The 20381-nt window shown below is 32.4% G+C and overlaps 1 protein-coding gene across 1 annotated transcript; it reads right to left on the bottom strand.

The window, feature by feature from the left end:
* Window positions 1-59: 59 nt before the first annotated feature.
* Window positions 60-18191, bottom strand: LOC111048351 (cleft lip and palate transmembrane protein 1-like protein). The gene is made up of 12 exons (XM_039421750.1): window positions 18021-18191; window positions 15304-15458; window positions 14506-14606; window positions 13401-13591; window positions 11902-12031; window positions 10404-10547; window positions 9580-9721; window positions 8819-9007; window positions 7289-7476; window positions 5281-5416; window positions 3729-3844; window positions 60-1043 (listed from the first exon to the last, which is right to left on the bottom strand). The coding sequence occupies exons 2-12, from the start codon at window positions 15454-15456 to the stop codon at window positions 962-964; spliced, it is 1572 nt and encodes a 523-aa protein (XP_039277684.1). The 5' UTR covers window positions 15457-15458; window positions 18021-18191; the 3' UTR covers window positions 60-961.
* Between the last annotated feature and the right edge of the window lie 2190 nt (window positions 18192-20381).

The following is a 20381-nucleotide window of genomic DNA, read 5'->3' as shown; positions in this document are numbered from 1 at the left end:
AGTTCGACTAAGTCACCATTCCACATACTTCAAAAAATGAGGAAGGTGCACAGCAGTAGAAGACAAATTATGAAAGTGAATTAAAAAATGTGAATCATAATAGTTGAATCCTCTCTCTCTCTTTTGCATCATTATATAGAGAAAATACATCATCTCTATGTATAACTACATTTTCAACACTAATCACATTCAATTCTAACTTTGACATATTTCTTATCAAGTTAAGTACAATGATATAACAACATTTTTAATGAATACTTGTGATTTGCTACTTTTTAGATTAGAATGAGATTATAATTTTAGCAATATTAATAAACTATCATGAACATCTAAAAAATATATAAATTTAAAGCACAGCCGGCATTTTCATGATGTTTCAGTTATGCGTAAATTATGTGCAAATATGCTCTAATTAGATCTCATGTTTTATAAACAATCGGAAATGTTCAATTAATTTGGAATGCATTGAAGAAATTACACGAGAAAATTTCATATTGCACAAACTTATTATGTAAACTAAAGCTAAAAAGTAACATTGAAACATATTTTCAACTAGGCTATACAAGGTGGAAGCTTCAATCAATTTTTTATTCTAACAAATTATAAATAATAAATTATAGGTTCAAACGACCAGATAACTTTTAATTTTTAGCTACGGTGCACGATATCTGAACAATCAGATTGTAATAATGAGTTTCAAATCACAAACTAATTCCTATTTGATCGTCATAACAAAGAAAACTATTCATTATTATGACCACAATAAATATCAAAACATGAAAAAATATAGTTATCTATGAGCGTAGGCCTACATGATCCCGTCAGCAGTAACCCACTTTAAAATAAAAAAGTCATAATAAATAACAACTAATATTCAAATAACATTGAGTAATCTTAATATTATCAGCGAATCGTAATCAGCAAATAATCTTACAATTTTTTCATTTGAAAAGAGATTCCGTCATTTATTTTTCTTCTCAGCAGAAGATGAATCATCTATTGCTATATCGTCAGCAAGTCTTGTTTTGTCGACAGGATACAACCTAAAAAAAAACAAAGGAAATAAATCTGGAGACCGAATTTATAATGACTTTCGATGAACATTGATAAATTTCTATTACTCTATTTTTTTAAATTCAATATCAAGCTGGACGCACAAGACGTGCGGTACATCAACGCTCCCAAACAATGTGGTTTGTATTGAATTCATTATAAGTGCTGTTTATAAGCAACATGCAAAGCGCTGTAATCCAAATTCACTTTAAACGATTGTGAACCATGAGTTGACCTGACACCATGCCACGCCGGATTATTTGGTGGACGTTCAATGTGTTTCAATTCAACTGATCCACTCAGATTCATTATAAAAGACATGGATTGACGAACTCAACATCAAACACAAACACGGTTTTCTCTCTTTTTGTATTTACTGTTGTATATTTGTGTTTACTGTATTCCTTTTGTATTTTTAAGTACATAATTTAATCAATGTCCGAAATATGTGGAACAAAATTAAAAGGATACTGAGATTTATATTATTTTTATTCAATTTAATCAAGTCTTGAATATTAAACTCTATTCCAATATATTTTCTGCTAACAAGTTTTCTATTGCTTAGCTTGCTTTAGAAGGGTAGGGCAATAATGTTAATTATATAATTATTTATTATATTAGAAGAGAATAACACCTAAAAACACCATTAATATGTATTCATAAGATTAATCTTTTGCAAATGTTTATTTGTGTCTACCAATTTTTACTTTCCTTGCCCTATTACCATAGGTAAGGAAAGTATTGCTTTCCAAAAAAAATTAAGGTACCCTAATTTCAAGTTTTCTATACGTTTCAAGGTCCCCTGAGTCCAAAAACATGATTTTTGGGTGTTGGTCTGTGTGTGTATGTGTGTGTGTGTGTATGTGTGTGTATGTGTGTGTGTGTGTGTGTGTGTGTGTGTGTGTGTGTGTGGTGTGTGTGTGTGTGTGTGTGTATGTGTGTATGTCTGTGAACACGATAACTCCATTCCTAATTAACCGATTGACTTGAAATTTTAATCTCAAGTTCCTTATACCATAAGGATCCGACAATAAGAAATTCAATAAAATTCAATTCAAGATGGCGGAAAAAATGGCGGATAATTACTAAAAAACCATGTTTTTCACGTTTTTCTCGAAAACGGATCTAACGATTTTCTTCAAATTTATACCATGGATAGCTATTTATAAGCCCTATCAACTGACATGAGTCTCATTTCTGAGAAAATTGCAGGAGCTCCGTAATATTCTTGAGAAAAATGGCGGATAATTACTAAAAAACCATGTTTTTCACAATTTTCTCAAAAATAACTTGACCGATTTTTTTCAAATTCATACCCTGTATAGTCATCTATCAGCTCTATCAACTGGCATGAGTCTTCTTTCTGGGAAACTAATGGGGGGTCCACCCCATCCTTGATTAATGTACTTAGTAACCTCCTTCTCGTGCATGAGGTAGGTAGCGCCGTTCATAAAAAGAATACATAGTCGAGATATTTCATCTGTAGAACAGCTGTTTTGACGACTTTGAACAAATGAGGACTAAACAAATCATCGAGTTTCACAATTTACACAAAGGAAAAAGTACTCTGAAAACAATTATATATACACATATACAGAAGTCTGATCATAGTTTCAAATATGAGCAAGGAAAGTTGTGTGTGTGTACCACACCAGATTTTTCTAATTTACTTTTAAAAATAACTACATAATCCCTTGATCAACTTGATTTTCAAAGTTATCCATTTTCATCTTCTGTAAAATCTTATCCAGTTTGTCATCTTAACAATGTGACTCTCTAAAACACAATTATCATCAATTACCCTTTGACCTTTTCATATATTGTACATGTACTACTTTTCATCTACTTCTTACAATTGCCACTCTAATTTAATGGAGATTTGCATACTCCATAGAAATGGAGAATGGAAGCATGGGAATTGAAGGGATTCGCCTTGCCAAGTGTAGGTTTACATGGTAAAATTATTTTTGGCACTGGAAAATGTCAGCTAGAGAATTCAGAGCATTAGAACGCTCGGCAATAGATCATAAGGATTGAAAAAATAATAAGGAGCATCACTGATTCATTGAAGAAGATAATTTACAAAGTAATGAAAATAGAACCATTGCTTGGAGCAATAATATGAGTGATCTATGAATAGATCTTTTCCCTTACAAAATCATAGCTTATTAGACCTCAATCAATTAGATATTTCGATCATGGAAGATCTGCAGCCAATTATAATTCCCATTTAGATTTTTTATTTTTCTCACCTCTCGCAACGAATTTAAAGAGTCTAAGAACTTCGAGGTCATTCCACAAAGGTCTAGTCCACACTGTAGACACATGACTATTCACCGCTCCAATTCTGTACAAATAGGCTTAGTGCAAGGTTCAATAAAGAGATTTAATCATGTTTGCAGCTATACACGTTTTGCACTTCCTTGGTATTTTGGTATTCACTTGATATAAAATCGATCATACTTCCATCATTAAAATAATATGAATGAATCAAGTTAATATACCATAAAAGACAGACAGTTCCTAATACAAGCAAGTTATTGGTGAATTCTAATAAGCTTGGAATTCTAGTATGGCACATTGGAGATTACAATGTTGCATTATGTCCATTACTTTTCTTGATTGAGTTACAATACTGCCAAATGAGAATGATAAATAGAGGTTGTAATACTTACCACCTTTGATAGAGATAAATCAAGAAAATGACGTCATCTCGGAAGCAGGCTAACCGGTGCGCAGTTGGCATTGTAATGATGAATGCAAAAACATCGTCAATGAAAGTGTTGAATGCCTGCAACATACGTTATTTCCATTTGTATTGAACCAATGAAATCCATAAAAATAATTAATATAAAAACATATACTGTAGTACCATGAAACATCAAGCCATTGTTTTAGAAGATTTTTATATAATTAATTACTAGTGACTGTAAATGTTATGTTTATGGTTTGGCTATCTTGTTGCCACAAATAATGTAACGATACTGTTACAATATTAATACTAGAGTAATGAATAAGGTGACGGTGAATTTGAACAAAGCTACTACGCTTGACGCTATGGATGTAGACTATATATAATCTATAATATCTTAGCATAAGATAGTATAAATTATGGAAGATAAAATAACATCATTATTCCATGGATTATTATTCATATTTAATCGCTCAGGTCAGATGGAGTGAATGCTTGAGTCCAGTTCTACTAAAAAAATAAAAAAAAAAACAACCAACACAACGGTAGTTGTAATCCACTTTAATTACCAGGATACTGGTCAGCCTAAATTACATTTCCTATTGTTACTTCCATAAATCAAACACTTTGTGGGATTTATTGAACCTAAGAAAAAACACTCATAAAAAATCTAAATTTGGGAAAGGAACAGTTTTGGGCTTTAAGCCTGTTGTTCCTTTCCCAATCATTCATAGTTGAGAATTATATTGTATCTATCAATGTATAAATAAATAATTTACTTTTATTGCACTAAACATTAATTTATTTGTAAACTAATGTGAAATAATTGTGAAATAATGAAATAATGTCTGATTTGTTTTATCGGTAGCTGAGACTTTGACTCATGAAGACAATAAATCACATCGATTTGAATGTCCAATGAACCGTATTAGTGGAAGTATTCCGATATGCTTGGTACATGAAAGGTACATGAAACAACATCATTTCATACACAAGCAATATGCATGGCTATGATAGCTATGATGTGCTGAATTAAATTCTGTAGATTCATTCGAAAATAAATTGTGATTGTTTTATCTCGTACTATACTTTCTAAATATGTCTTTACTTACTATGACCCAATTGCACAAAAACCGGTTAAATTTTAATTGTGATTAATTTCACGAGAACCAACCAATCAGAGAGGCCTTCTTTTCGAAAACGCCTTCTCTAATTGGTTCTCGTGAAATTAAACACTATTAAAATTCAAGCGGCACTATGTGTCGTACTATACTCCTTTTAAGTATGTAAAACAACACAATCAGAGAATGAAAAACAGAAATATGAATGAATCCAAACCAATATTAGTGTGACATTTCAACTGATTTTAGATGTTTAATAATTCTTATAATTTGGAAATATTGATAATAATTATTTCAGAATTTCAGATTAAAATCGGGGTGGCAAGTGCAAATGACTTCTTTATTTTGAGGTTTGAATTGAATTTACATTAGCATTAAAAGTCGATTGAGAGGTAAGACGAAGCAAACAGTTACCTTGTACATGAAGGCTCTCCAAGGAAGATGAGCAACTGACTTCAATCGATAATTGATAAACAGCTGAGGTAGCATGAACAGGAATCCAAATGCATAGACACCATTCACCAAGCTATGTATCGTCCACGAATACCAACTGAAATGCGGATGATCATTATTATTATTGCTTAAAAATTCGACTGAGTCACTGTCGATCTTGTAGAACTGTCCCATAATAAAATAAAACACACATAATATGTGAAATTCTACAGAAATCATGGTCCTGTACCAAATACAATTGTAGAATTTGACAATATATTCGTGTTTTTATTTCATAATTGTTTAAATTGATTTGCAATAGCCATGCACAAATTTCATAAGATAGGCCTACTCACACAATCGTTTAGTCATCTGGAATATGAATTTGGAGGAAGTAATGTGAGGTGACTACGAAATTGTATATGAAGTAATAATGCCTGCTTTAATCCAATGTTGTTTTGTACATTTTGTAACTTAGTGGCAGTATCTTTTTGTATTAATTTTATTCTTGTTAGAACTGATTGTGCTTGTAATTTAATTTGTAGTTGCGATTTAATTACAGTTTTGACTTGACCTATTGTACTGCTAGTAAGTATTCTCTGACTGAAATAGACCATTGAATCATTTTATGAAATAAGAGTAATAGGATGGATTGATAGCCAATCATTAGTATATAGTTCAGCTAGTTTAATACTTGAAACGTTTTGGAGTCCTGGGTTTAATCCGTGGTCTGTCCAAGATAAGTTTTTCGGGCTGTGTTTCGGATTAACTCTATAAGAACTGACTGTCTACAAAAACAGGTTATGTCAAGGCTATGCAATTAAATCAAACAAATCTCTATGATTGGTTGATAACAAATCTCTGAAATGTACTTCTTTTCATTCAGGGGCCGGTTTCAAAAAAGTATAATTATTGTTACCAACCATGGTTACGGACAAGTACTTGTAGTGTAGATACAAGTTTACAAGTACTCACGTTTCACAAAAATCTATCATCTACAAGTTTACAATTTTAAAAGTCTACAAGTGCTCCAATGGTGAACATTTTCATGATAATTTCCTTTTTTCATCCTTTAAAAAGATTACTTGTAATTTTTAATAATTGCTTTCAAAATATTTGAAAGCAATATATTTTTTTGTACAGTCTACTTCATTGATTGTTGAATTTGTAACCTACACAGTATATGTAATGTGTATAAATATAGTATATGTACAATATACTATAGTACACATAACCTATGAGGTAACATATTAATGACTATTTTGGAGATTTATTAAATTCAATTTTATAATGTATATATCTTCAAAATAATGAATCATAGATGAATATAGGGAATTTTTGAATATTAGAAATAATAATATAATAATAATAATATCGAGTGACCTGGCTGGCTCAGGTCTAGTGTCAGAGTTTTCAGGTCGCAACTGATCAATTTCAGGGCCTCTGACATGACCTAACGACTGCTTTTTAGGCAGCCGGGACCGACGGCTTAACGTGTCCATCCGAAACACGGGAGTGGCCCGAGATAAATATCTTGCCCGGGCCGGGATTTGAACCCGGGGCTCTGAATCATAAAGCCAGCATCTGATCCACTCGACTACGGCCACTCCTTAATAATCATTGAATATTTAAAATCATTTTAATGATCACTTGTAAAACCTTTACATAGCTTTCCACTTCGGTAAAAATGTCTTATTTACGAACAAGTAATTTTGACAAAAATTGTTGGCTACCATGAAAATCTTTGTGAAACAGGCAAAATCACTTGTTCGTAACAAGCAAATCACTTGTAAATTTGTAGAAATTCATTGTAGCCTAACTACAAATTTACAATTCTGCTTTTATGAAACGCTTGTAATCAGCTGTTCTCCAAAACCATGGTTGGCTACAAGACTTGTAACCTACTTGTACCTTTGTGAAACTGGAATCGATAGATTTATTTGAAATATGGTTTGTAGAATAAAAATTATGTAAAACTACAGTTTCTCACCTTCGATGAGTTTCATAGACCAAGGAATATATAGCTGCACCAAGACACAATGGATACAAAATGTAAGAGAGGTATTTCATGCTTTCAGCGTCGAACTCTTTTGTCTTTTGTTCAGCAGCGTTCAAAGTGACTTCTTTAAGTTTAAAATTCTTCCAATCAACTGGCATGACTTTCTGCAGTTTCCATAGCTGAAACATTTCAACAAATTAATCAATGATAGATTGCCCGAAACAGGTTCAAATTGAAGGAGTTGGAAGAAGTGAATGTAGGAGCCGAATGTAACCGAATGGATTTTTTCAACCCGGAAAAAATATTTTAATGCATACACGTTTAAAAAGATGGATTTTCACAGAAGAAAATTTTTCTTCATTACATTGCAATATACCGTCCTCTAAAAAGTCGAATGAGCAATTTTCCTTGATATAATAATTAGTTTATCTGAACTAGAGCTAGAGAGTGAAAAACTTCTTCCTAAAAAGGAATTGATTTGAATGGTGTTTATTTATCGATATGGAGGGTGGAAGAACACAAACTTGTTCGATGTATGTTGAAATACTTTCCAAACAGCATGTGAAAAAGTTTGAAACGGTAAGTAGTATTCATTTGCAATGATAGGCTAATAAGTGATACATATAATATGATGATGATCATAATAGAGATAAAGGGAGTACAAAAAATGACAAATGGATAATAGCTTTGAAACTAAATAGTTGTTTCCCTCTAAATTTTAGAAAATTTTGAACACGTTACTTTAAATCACTGTTTATTTTGAGAAGTGGATGTATGGAGTAATGTTTTGAACTATGTTAATGCAAATTTGAACAGATGTTCAAGAAATTTCAACTCTTTGGAAAAAGGAACCTAGAGAGATTCAACATAGTTTAAAGGCTGATTATTGAAATGATTCATTGGATAGGCCTAATTTGGATCAATGGGTTGTAACATTTAGTAATTACCAACCCCAATCACAATCTGTACCGTGAAAAGTCTCTATTGTTGACAAAACACACAGCAGAGGTTGAATCACTTCTTCAGACGAAACTTCTATTGAATTTTAACTCAAAGATATATGATAACTTAGAGAAGTGTACTCAAAGATATTATCAACGATGAGTTTTTCAAGGCGGCCTGGTATCAACGATATTACATACGAAGACTATATCAGCAACTACATTCAGCGATTGAAATTGCTTTATTTTTTGATAATAATTTTAAAACTTGTCAATTCAGACACACATTTGCAAAATGTGATCGATTTTGTAGTAGATCTCTATAGTGACAAAGTAATTTATCGCTGAAACTCTCTACAAATCAACCAGAGCTCTTGTTTGACAAAAATATGTTTGCAGATAATAGCATGCAGGAATAGTGTTCTACAATGCAATTATTCACAGATGTTTCCAAGCGAAGACATATTGTATCAACGGAAAACCAAACATAATATCAAGTAAAATTGAATGACAACTTTGTTTTGTTTTTAATTCATTATAAGATGGATAAGATTATCAATATTCTATGCAGCAGTCTTACCTCTATTAAAGTTGCACCGAAGGATGGAATAATGATAAGAAGAGAAGTATCTTCATCCAGAAGATAGAAAAATATCACCACCTGACTGAAAGATCTCCACATCACCGTTCTAGACGATAAGCCTTCCATTGAGTCTCTCGACCTCCAGAAGCTGACATCGTTTTTAAGCGACAAAAAGTCAAACAGCAACTAGAAAATTTCGAAAATGTTTGAATAAGAGATTATTCTGGTTTATACATTGGTTATGGATTTATAATAGCAATCATTTAGGTAAAGTTCCCTACAAGGTTTACAGATACTTCAATAAGAGTGAGAACTAATCATTATGGCTAAATCATACAATATTCAAATCACGTTTATTTACTCAAAATTCATACTAATTATTCAGTTCTCCTTATAGGACTACTATCATAATTATTGGGGTGGAATAAGAATCCTCAAGTACAATTTAGTATGTGATTAGTCGAAACATGTTGTGAATTGATGAAACATAAAGCAAGGGTACTGTACTAAAATTATTTTCATTTCAAATCAAATTATAAGCACTATTATACTAGAATCTGCATATTTGGCCAAGCTATTTCAAGTTTATAGACAAAAAGAAACATTGCTATTATATGCATTTCCTGCTTTTCCTTTTAATAACTGATTATACTTACATTTTTATTTATAATTCATCATAACCGAGAAACTTTGTATAACTCAAATACAATACTGCATCAAATAAATATAATTGATAAACAATTCAATTTTTCACTTACATGCATTGATGAAATGAATATAGTTGCGCATAACAAATAAATATGAGTGTCAGCAAATATTCCTTTCACTTCATCAGAGTCCTTATCGTTGAATCCCAATGCCTTCATTGACGAGAACGCTGATTCTATGTGCAGCATCAACCTAGGTTGGAGAATGATTTTGTTAATTTATACTTTAGTGGATAGCTTGTTAGTAAAGTAAGCAAAAGGTCCATCAACTTACTTCAATAGATTCAAACACGAAAACATGTTGAGAACAGAAACACGATTTAAAATTACGACTGATTGATGAATTTACTATGTGCGATAAAGTTGAATATTTTTACCACTTGGAAAAGAGAAGCAATACCTGGATGTTTTCTTACAAAGTTTGAGGATTCCTTGTATAATGCATGATTATGTCAAAAATCAGACCTGTCTCATACTTGCTTGACGAGAACATCACTTACTAGTACATTCATATATCATTCTATGCACTAACATGATAATTATTACCTCAATCTACCAATTGATATTGGCGAATAACCAAAGGTAGTTGTAATTTTTTTTGAATAATCATAATAATTCGATCTTTAGCAAAAGAGATTCTATTCTAAATGTATTCACAAAATATACAGTAAGCCAAGTACATCACTTGTTTTTTTGTATAAGAGGAATAATTAAAACGGAAAAGTATAGATGTCATGATAAACAGTATGGAATATCCAATAAAGGTGACAGATGATCAATCAAAAAGTTCAGTGGAAAAGTAAATGCAAAGAAGGAGTTAAAAATCTATAAGACCAGATAACAACAGATATATTAAAAACATTAATTGACCTTACCTCAATCTACCAATTGATATTGGCGAATAACTGAAGGTAGTAGTCATTTTTGTTGAATTCGATGTTATTTCAACAAGATTTCTCAATCGATCATTGAGAAAATTGAAATGCACAATAGGGAGAAACTTATCGTTGCCTGACAATCTGTAAAGTAGAATATTATTTGATAATTAGTTATCTATTTTATCACACGCAATCATAAAGCAATTAAAGCATGGAATAATGATAATAATGGAATCAATCAAAAATTGTAATACTAACGTAATAACTAAGGAGCTCCCTGGGCTCAAGAACTCTATAATTTCATAATTTTGACAACTTATTATTATAGCTTAGTTCAGCCATAGAGAAACAATAGCGTAATATGCTGTTGCTTCTCTATGGTTTGGCTCTACAAAATTCAATGAAAAAATTAGGCTATCATTTAACGTTGCAAAGAATAGGATAAAAATACCAAATAGCTGACTTTTCATAAAAATCATATGCCGTTTACATCCACGATAAAAAGATCCAAAGAGATGCAAGGAACATTTTTAAATTTTTGTGATTACCATCACAAACATGTTATAATTAACTATAGTAGATTCATTGAAAGTATAGCTATAACAGTAAGTTTGCGCTTGTTGTGTGCGCAAACATTGTTATCCATAGCAAATTGCTATACTCGTCAATACTAGTTCAAAATGCTTTCAATCACGAACTGTGATTATTCAGTTCAGTTTCCACTACCTACTCTCCGATGAATCGGTCTTGCTGCTCCAAGAATGCGCGCATATTCGTTTTCATAATCTCTCGGCTTCTGGGACCGAATATAGTATTTTTTTTTGTCACGCACTCTCAGTCTTATTATCCTGTTACAACCTCGAAAACGACGAAGAAGTGAGTCAGTTTCGTTGGCCAACTAACTTGATCTGTAGAATGGTTCTAAGGACCGAACTCACCAATTCGAAATCTTGGTTTGAGCGCCAGTTGATTCTAAATAAACAATAAATCATACAACAAAACCAATTCAAAATCATCTGACTTAGAATATTAACTGCCGCTCAAACCTAGTTTTCGTTTTTAGTGAATTTGGGCCTAAGAATATGTGTTAAAAATCTGAAGTCGAAGTGTTACTAGAACTTTGACTAGATATTTGACCAAAAGACCTTCGAATAGACATGTAGCCTACTTTCAACTAGCTAATCGCTACCGTACATACTCACTATTATGTGTATTAAATAGAGCCATAATATCCCATTATAAAGTTCGATGGGACATTGTTACCTTAATCTGTGCCATCTCCAGTTGTTAGTTATATAGCATACTGGTAGCAGTAACCTAATCGTTGATGTGTCTGAATTTGATTAAATTTGATCTACCAACTTTAAATTGAAATTTGTAATTTTTATGCTTGATTTTTGTATATGATAAATTCAATGTTCAAGTCCTCATTGAACTCATCTAATACATGTATGTGTACAAGCACAAATAATTGATAATGGAAACACAAACTCACTTTATTAAATGAGCTATCTCCCCAGGTACACTATTCAGTTGTAGAGAAGGCAAGCCGGTCAACATGTTCAGTGTGATGCTGTTCTTAAGATGGCTGACAGTACGCAGGCTTGTTTTTGTTGGTGTTTTTCCTACAAGAAAACATAACATGAATTAGGAAATTCGATCAATTTTGTATAATTTCAAGTTGTCACTTACTGTACAGATTTTTGGTTTTTGTACAGCTTCATTCCTGAAGATTTGAAAACCTGAAGTAGTTTCGATGATTTTTTTCGTTCTTAAGCCCGATTTTACCAAAACCGATCACTAGGTTCGAGCGGATAATTTCAAATTGGTTTTGTAATTTGATTTTTGTTAGTTTAAAACCAACTGTTGCTCAAACCTAGTTTTCGTTTTGGTGAAATTGGGCCATAGACATGAGACTCTAATAATAAATTATTAAATTTCATTCTGTATTATTTTATTAGAAATTGCGGTTTAACCAACTGTTGGGATATTATTATTGTGTAATAATTATTTCAAATATCCACAGAAAGCTACATAAATAGAACTAAGGACTTCTGCTACTGCAAATATTGACCGAAGAACTAAATAGCAGAAAGGAAATTTGAAGAATGAAAGATAGTTTCAAATAGCAAATTTCCTTCTGCAATTTATTTGTTTGGTCAATATTTGCAGTAGCAGCAGTACTTAGTTCTATTTATGTAGCTTTCAATGGATATTTAAATAATTATACAACATGAAAAAATAATGAATTTTTAGGTCATGTCAGAGAAAACTTATTACATTGTGTACGTTCTGTGTACAGTAAATTGTTCCAGTTCAATCGTGAATTGTTCCATCACGTGACTAGTGCAAAATGTTTCCATGGAACGCCATTTCAAAATCGTTGGTTCAAGCTTTTGGCGCGCACATATAAAGTTGATTAACACTAAAATGTGTCGTTTACTAGCTGCGAGAATGAAGAAAGGCTGTTTTACAAAAACAGAACATCTAGAAAAGTGTAAATTTCTTTTATTCTATTACTCTCAAATTTTCTATCGAGAAAAATTCATTTAATGAATGGTTATCAAACATCATATTGTTGGTTATGTATTCTATGCTATGGTAAACAATCTATCAGCGCATTTGCAGAGAAGCAAGCAGATTACAATAATCGACCAATGCGAGCTCAGATAATTGGAACTGTTGTCCAACAGGTCGGACAATTTACCACACTTCGACTATGGGGCAGAATGTTGGAACTGGAACAGGTTTCTGGAACAGAATCTGTCAAAATTCCTCCCATGGAACGTGGAACTTTTTACTTGGTAAATTGTGAATAGGACAATTTACCACATTCCATGTACACAGAACGGAACCATTGGTTATCATAATAATCTTCCTATAACTATTCTCTCCAGCCACGACGACTCTAGCCGCGCAGCTTGAGACGTCGCTAAGGACTTGCATCTTTAGTATAGAAGAATACAGAGCAGATAGAAATTATGAATAATGTACCTGAAAGAAGCTGATAAGAGCCGGTGGCAGACAACTGGTACTTGGTGAGGTAGCATCTGGTGTAAACAGTATTTGGTGCCCCAGTCACATCTTTCCAGTCCTTCACGTCATACTGAGAGGGAAGTACAAACAGATGCAAAACCAGTGAGCCGTTACGTCTTGTCACATCACGAATATTCAGAGTCCATTCTCTGCAGAAATACAAAGAAGCAAGTGAGAGATATGCGCAACAAAACCGAAATAAAGTTTAATTTTATTGTTTCTATTGTAAATTTATTGTTATGATGACTGTAAAACATATTTACCTATGTACATGCAGAAATAAAGCTATTATTATTTCCCGAGAGATTGAATATCACAATATTAATTTATTCAAGAGCATAGTAGGCCCCATCGTATAAAATGGGAACAAATAAACAGATTTTGGGAATGAATAAAAAAATATTTATATTTCCACAAAATTCAAATTTCCAGGTTAGACTCCTCGAATCTTCCTCTCACTCATCTTATAGTTTTCTCACCCTCTCTTTCTTTTCATAAAGCAGTCAATAAGCATCTGTTATCGTACCGGAGGCGCTGGGATTTCAACTTTAGTTCTCTATGCGATGGTAGATTTATTGACTTATGAAAAATGATGAAACATTCTAGTACTAGAAGACAACAAGACATTGAACATAATTGAACAATAATTGAGAGTTCAATTACTTTAACAAACTACAGCAAACGTAAGGGTTACATAAACTATTAATCTATTTACATTTTTTGCAGTAAAAACCTCATAAAATAACAGAATCGTAGCTTAAAGCGCTGAGGATGAACATAATTTATGGTTGAAACGCGCGTATTTAATGTAAGTTTTGTCATGGAGGTCGAACAATTGAAATGGATGTACAAATAATTAAAATTACATTCAACTTTCAAATTAAATATTGAGCGAGGCACACATTGAAATTGAAATAGAAAACTTGGAGAAAAGAAAGCTTCGTCTCCATAGATACAGAGCAGAACAGAGCAAGTTAGTTGAATAGATTGTGTAACATTTATCACTGCAGTAAACAAAGTATGGATCACCAAATATCTTATAAGAAATAAGTGTAGTATTCACCTTTCGAATTCTTCTTCATAATCGATGTTTTTTATAACGTCGATAAGATCAATATCTGATATTGATGATGGTGTTGCTCTACTTGAAGTGAAAGCAGCAATCTGAAAAAGCAGCAATTTGAAAATTAACTGATTAATTTTGTAGAGTTAGTATAAATTTAAATTGGCGTATTGGTTGAAAAGTTAACTTCAAGTATCTATAGTGCGGTCTACGTTATAATGACAGTATTTGATCAACTTTGGTTTTGCTATCCTTGTCTATCATTCGACAAAGCCGGTGGTTTACTATCCTTTTCTAGGTCCACAACAATGCCAATCATGTTTTTGACAGTGTAGAAATATAATTAATTAATGCGGAGAATCGGCATCGCTATTCTTTTATCTTCATCCACTGCCATTATAACGTGGACCTCACTATAGGAATCACATTCTGTGCCTTCATTCAGCGTCATAAGTCTTCTTGTCGTTGGAACTTAATTCATTTACAAACACTTCAATTCATTGTCAAAAAAAGCTATTATAATATAGCTTCTACCTCATGTAGTCAGAGAGAAATACTGAAAAATTATTCAAGAAAATCGAATTATCAGCTTTTTATTGGCTTGAAAATTTCGGTTAGATTCGTTTGAGCCTACATTTTTGGGAACATTATTTTCTGAAAAGAAAGGATGAGTGATTATGAAAGAATATATATAGATTGCGAAATTTTCCAAAGGATTTTTGAAATACAAATATAGTTTAATACTGTCAAAAAAATACAAATTGAAAAACTACCAGGAAGTAACAACATAACCATCACCTGTAATTTTGGTTTATCCTGGAGGTAGTAATATAGGCAATTTCCATCATCACAAGTCGGGGGAATAAATAATTTCATCAACGTCCATATTGAGTGAGAGATGTATAAAAAAAATAGCGATGAAACTATCAACGTAAAGGACGGACGCTTCATTTCTGAAAAGAAAAATCAATCAAGTTAATGTTATTACTTGAGTTTTGAAACACAGCAATGAAATAGGAACTTAAACACTTGAACAAACAAAGAGTTTACCAACTGTTCAGCAAAAAGTAGAAGTAAATACAACTACACTGCACTTGAGTAAACACCAGATCTGCCAGGAGAATAGAAGGCTTTATAATATTCTAATTCAATATAACACTGATTACAAGAAAATATCAGTAGATGTCATTGTGTAGGCTATTTTATGAACATGATTTCAATTCCATTAAACAGTAGGCCTTCTACTCTGTAAAAAGTCTAGCACTGAAGCTGGGCTTTCTCAAGTTACTGTGAAATAATGTTTCGGATGGACACGTTAAATCGTCGGTCCCGGCTGCCTAAAATGCAGTCATGAGGTCATGTCAGAGGCCCTGAAATTATTAGTTGCGACCTGAAAACTCTGACACCAGACCTGAGCCAGCCAGGTCACTCGATATTATTTTTATTATATATATAGCCTACTGTGAATTATTCGAAATATTGTATTAAAAGGCTAAATATACAAAAACTTTCGTGAGACTTACTTAAATGTTACTGAAAGTAGATGAATAGAAAGTGAATCTTACTATAGTGAGATCCACGTTTCAGTCAGCATTTTATTAAAATAGTTGCTACCGTTGTCTGTCATTAGTAAAATCAGAGATAGCTCTAACCTTTTCCAACCCCGCAACGTTGTCAAATTGTTTGTAGACTATAGGATTATAATGAACTACCAAAATATTTTATATAAATTATTATGAAAATGTATTATTAGATTATGAAAAAAGTGGACATCACGTTTCACACATTCTGAGGAAAGAAAAAAGCGCTCTGACAAACTGTGTACTGAGTAATAATCATATAGGAAGGAGACCAGCTGGAAGGCCAAAAACTAGATGGTGGGACCAGGTCCGGAAAGATATGAGGAGGATGGGCCTAAAAGAGGAGGACGCGGGTGACCGAAACTTTTGGAGAGGCTTAATTGATGAGGCCAAGTACCGATTGGCGTACGAGTGGCCACCGCAGTAAGTAAGTAAGTAACGTGGACATCAATATAGCAGACTATCGAGCGGCTCGAGCCGCCTCACTAGAGACGCGTGTCTAGAGCCATCGCTCTAGAGGAGTGCACCTTGAGATAGAATTGATCATTAATAACAATAAGATATACCGGTATGACTGACTTGAATCACAGCTATCAACTATAGAAGGTGGTGGAGAAGAAAATTCAAAGAATATTAATAGTCCAGGCAATAAATGCTCAAAAAAAAGCATGGAGGGAAGAAACGTTTTATCCCCGCAGCTCTGTTCAGGGTAGTAAGGAGGAAAACATATCAAAAGTCCCCATACCTACCCCTTGTTCTAAGAGGGTGGGAGTGATTCTAAGATACCATATTTTTGGTTTCTCGAATATATATCGATGATTATTCTGTACAAAATTGAATATTAAAAAATTTGCTGCAACGTTCATCAAATTTTTAGTAACTCTTAGAATTTATTTTATCTTATAATTTTCGAGATTCTATGCAAAAAAACAAAAAATAATACCGTTGAACTCCCACCTTCTTAGCACTAGGGGTAGGGGTGGAGAATTTTTATATGTTTACCTTTTTACTACCCTAAACAGAGCTGCGGTGTTGAAAATTGTCTTTCAAACTTTTTACTTCTATGACATTTTGTTGACTGGACTATAACCAATCTTGGTCTATCCATTTGCTTTTCACTGTTTTGTACTTGGGACTCGGGCTGTCCAGCTTACTACCAAGAGACGTAGTCATTCTCCCTAGGAAACTGTATTTCAGGTGGCTATGGCTCCGTTCTCAGTACTCGATATAGGCTAGGTAACAATGATGGATAAGAATTTCTTAGTTCTTGTTGCATTACTATTTTGGCAAAGAAGAGAAGAGAGAGGTATCAGGTTCGACCGACGATGGGAGCAAGACGAATATACATTGGTAGTGGTATGCTAAATTATAACAAGATAATAATTTTGATCCTCTATCAGAAAAACCACAACTGCCAGAACTTTTTACGTATGACCAGCTATAACTTTGTGTTTTCAATCCGGGTTTTGACGTTTATAGAATTTGTAAACAAAATAGAGACATTTAGTAAAAGAATGATTAGCATTTTTACTTTGCGGTTTTTAGATATTATAGGTGTTGCCCTTGCAAGCTTTAAGGTATATCTGTTCAAAACTACAAAATTAAAAATGGCATTAATTATTCAATTGTTCCTCAAGTAACTTAAAATAATAAAAAATACAGACTTTTAGCAACAAGAGATAACTTTATTGTATAAATAATATTTATGAATAGGTAGGCCTATATACTAGTCAATATCTAGGCATGCAAAGTAAACTTATTCCACTTGAAACTTAGAATGAAATGATCTAATTTCTACTTCATAAATCTTGATAAAAGCATTAGTTATATTTTAAATAAACATAAAATATATTATAATCCAATAACAATATAAAAATAAATGGCTGAAAACTATACGGTACATTTAGCTTTACGATTTCAATTCCTATAAATTACCTGCATGAGCGTATTCAACAAGCTTTATAAATTACTTAAATAACTACAGTAAATTTTTGATTTCTATCATGAAAAACGTACAAAACATTATATTTTTTACTAAAATTACATCAACACTAAACAACACATCAGTGATTCAAGATCTGGTAAACATAACCTCAAAACAAATCAGATACGCCGACGTCAACGTCAACGTTATTCTGGAAAATTTTAAAGTAAGAGGTTAAATTAGTGTTCTATGTTGAAATGATTTTTTAAAATAATCATTGATAATGAATCAGAGATGCAAATATTTATATGTTATTGTTTTTTCATTTTCATACTGTGATTAGAGGTTGCCACACTGATGTTACTTTGAGCGGAAGAGATACTTAAACTTAAACTTGAATACAGAAAAATTTACTTTTATTTATTTACAGAATCTCTGCATATAGTGAAGTCAATATTGAAAATTTTTTAAGCAATTATTATAGAATATAGATTTTGCACATGAAAAGCCTACTTATTTTGCTGAACAGCAAATAATGATTTTTTGGTAGGTAACTTCAACTTTGTCATAAAATTTAAAATTCAATAAATCTGCTCTCTTGGAATTTCAACTTTTTATATAATAGTTCTTGAATTGGTTTATCGTAGAAACAGATGTTTGGTTTTTCCAAACTACAATATTATTAACATGATAGATGAATAATTTTATTATATCATTAAATTAGGTGGAAGAATAGAGAATCAGCAAGAGTAAAAGCAAAAGTTCAAACATATTGTGGGGGTGAGATCTTTCTTTATTCCTCTGGGTGAGGACAACAACAAACATTTTTAAATGAAAGCTCGATTCAATGATGAACAAGATTATTACAATCGTATATAGTATAAATTTTTTATAGTAATATTTTATAGTATAAAAATCGTATTTAGATAACTTATCTAAATAAGTTATCGGTAGTACGGTACCGTAATTCAATTGCATGGAAATTGAAAAATGCGTTGGTAGTTGATTATGAATGATTTGAATTATAGTTTTGAACTATATGATACTTTGGCCTTTGAACCATATAGGCCTATCAGGTAGGACACCAGTGATGTCCATGTGTAAAACAAGCTGGGTGACTAGTAAGACTTCAATGGTGTCCCAGCGGTGACCGGATTGGCGACCCGAGTGAGGAGGCACCAGCCGGACACCAAAACTTGATGTCCCTTTGTTCTATTTCACAATAAAAACTGCCTTGTAACTAGCTCGGACAATTGGTGTTCCAGTCTATAGTGCCCTAATATGTAATACGAGGCTGAATATTTAATTTGTTGTAGGGTGACGTGCAATGTCTTGGAGAAGAGCTCAATGAGTTGAAGGAGCATTAGTAAATTAGTTGGCTATCAATATTATTATCGATCGTAATTATGAATGAAATGAAGAGATCTAGAAGTCTTAAATTCTTCTGAATTAATTTATTGCGAGTACTTCTTGCTTAATTTTCCTAGTAGAAGATTGTTTATAAAATTTTAGTGCTTAGTGCTAGCTACGTAAAACATATTATTAGGAATAGAGGTTAAACATGTATTAAATGGCTGGGATGGTTTCAATAACATCTTTCTCTAATCTCAGATCTTGTCATGCAGACTCCTCTAGTATTATGGATTAAAGTAAGTCTTCTATACCGTATAACAGCAAATGAAGGGGTTATAATACAAGGGGTCCAAGTGACATATTGTTAGTTTCCAGAAAATTGAGCCTAAAGTTTACTTACATTAATTAATTTTTCATTCATGATGAATATAGGAATGATAGTAACCTATTCCTATACTATTCAGTATACTTTTACCAAATCAAACGTACAGTTTCATGCCTCAAATTGCTCTTCTTTCTTGACTATCAGCTAAATAGTGATAAAAAGTATCACTTGTACCCCTTGTTTATCAAACAAAACTCTATTTTTGAGCTACACATAAATCTATCAAATTTACCAGCAATTGAACCAGATTATGACCGATATACTGACTATATTGACTGATTAATGACCTCATTGCAATATTATATGATTGGCTAATTGGTTCTTGAGATATCTTTTGCTTGGTGACATGGCTTAATCAAGGTTAAATTTAATTTGATGGATACGAGCAACCGTTGTCCTGTAAACAAGGGATCCAAGTCACTTGGACCCCTTGTTTAATCAAATAATCAGCTGTTTGAAAATGTAGTTTAAAAATTTTACACCAGATGTCAGCACTGATTAGACTTACGCTTATACCTCTTGTATACTAGATTTTTACCACTTTCAGCTATCGATTACTGTAGCTAACTCAAAAAAATGAAAAATGTCACTTGGACCCCTTGTATTCTGACCCCCTCAAATGTAATATCAGACG

This window comes from Nilaparvata lugens, chromosome 2 (assembly GCF_014356525.2).
Source record: "Nilaparvata lugens isolate BPH chromosome 2, ASM1435652v1, whole genome shotgun sequence".
Classification (NCBI taxonomy): domain Eukaryota; kingdom Metazoa; phylum Arthropoda; class Insecta; order Hemiptera; family Delphacidae; genus Nilaparvata; species Nilaparvata lugens.
The sequence above is the reverse complement of the archived record's forward strand: the minus strand, read 5'-3'. Positions and strand labels throughout refer to the sequence as shown.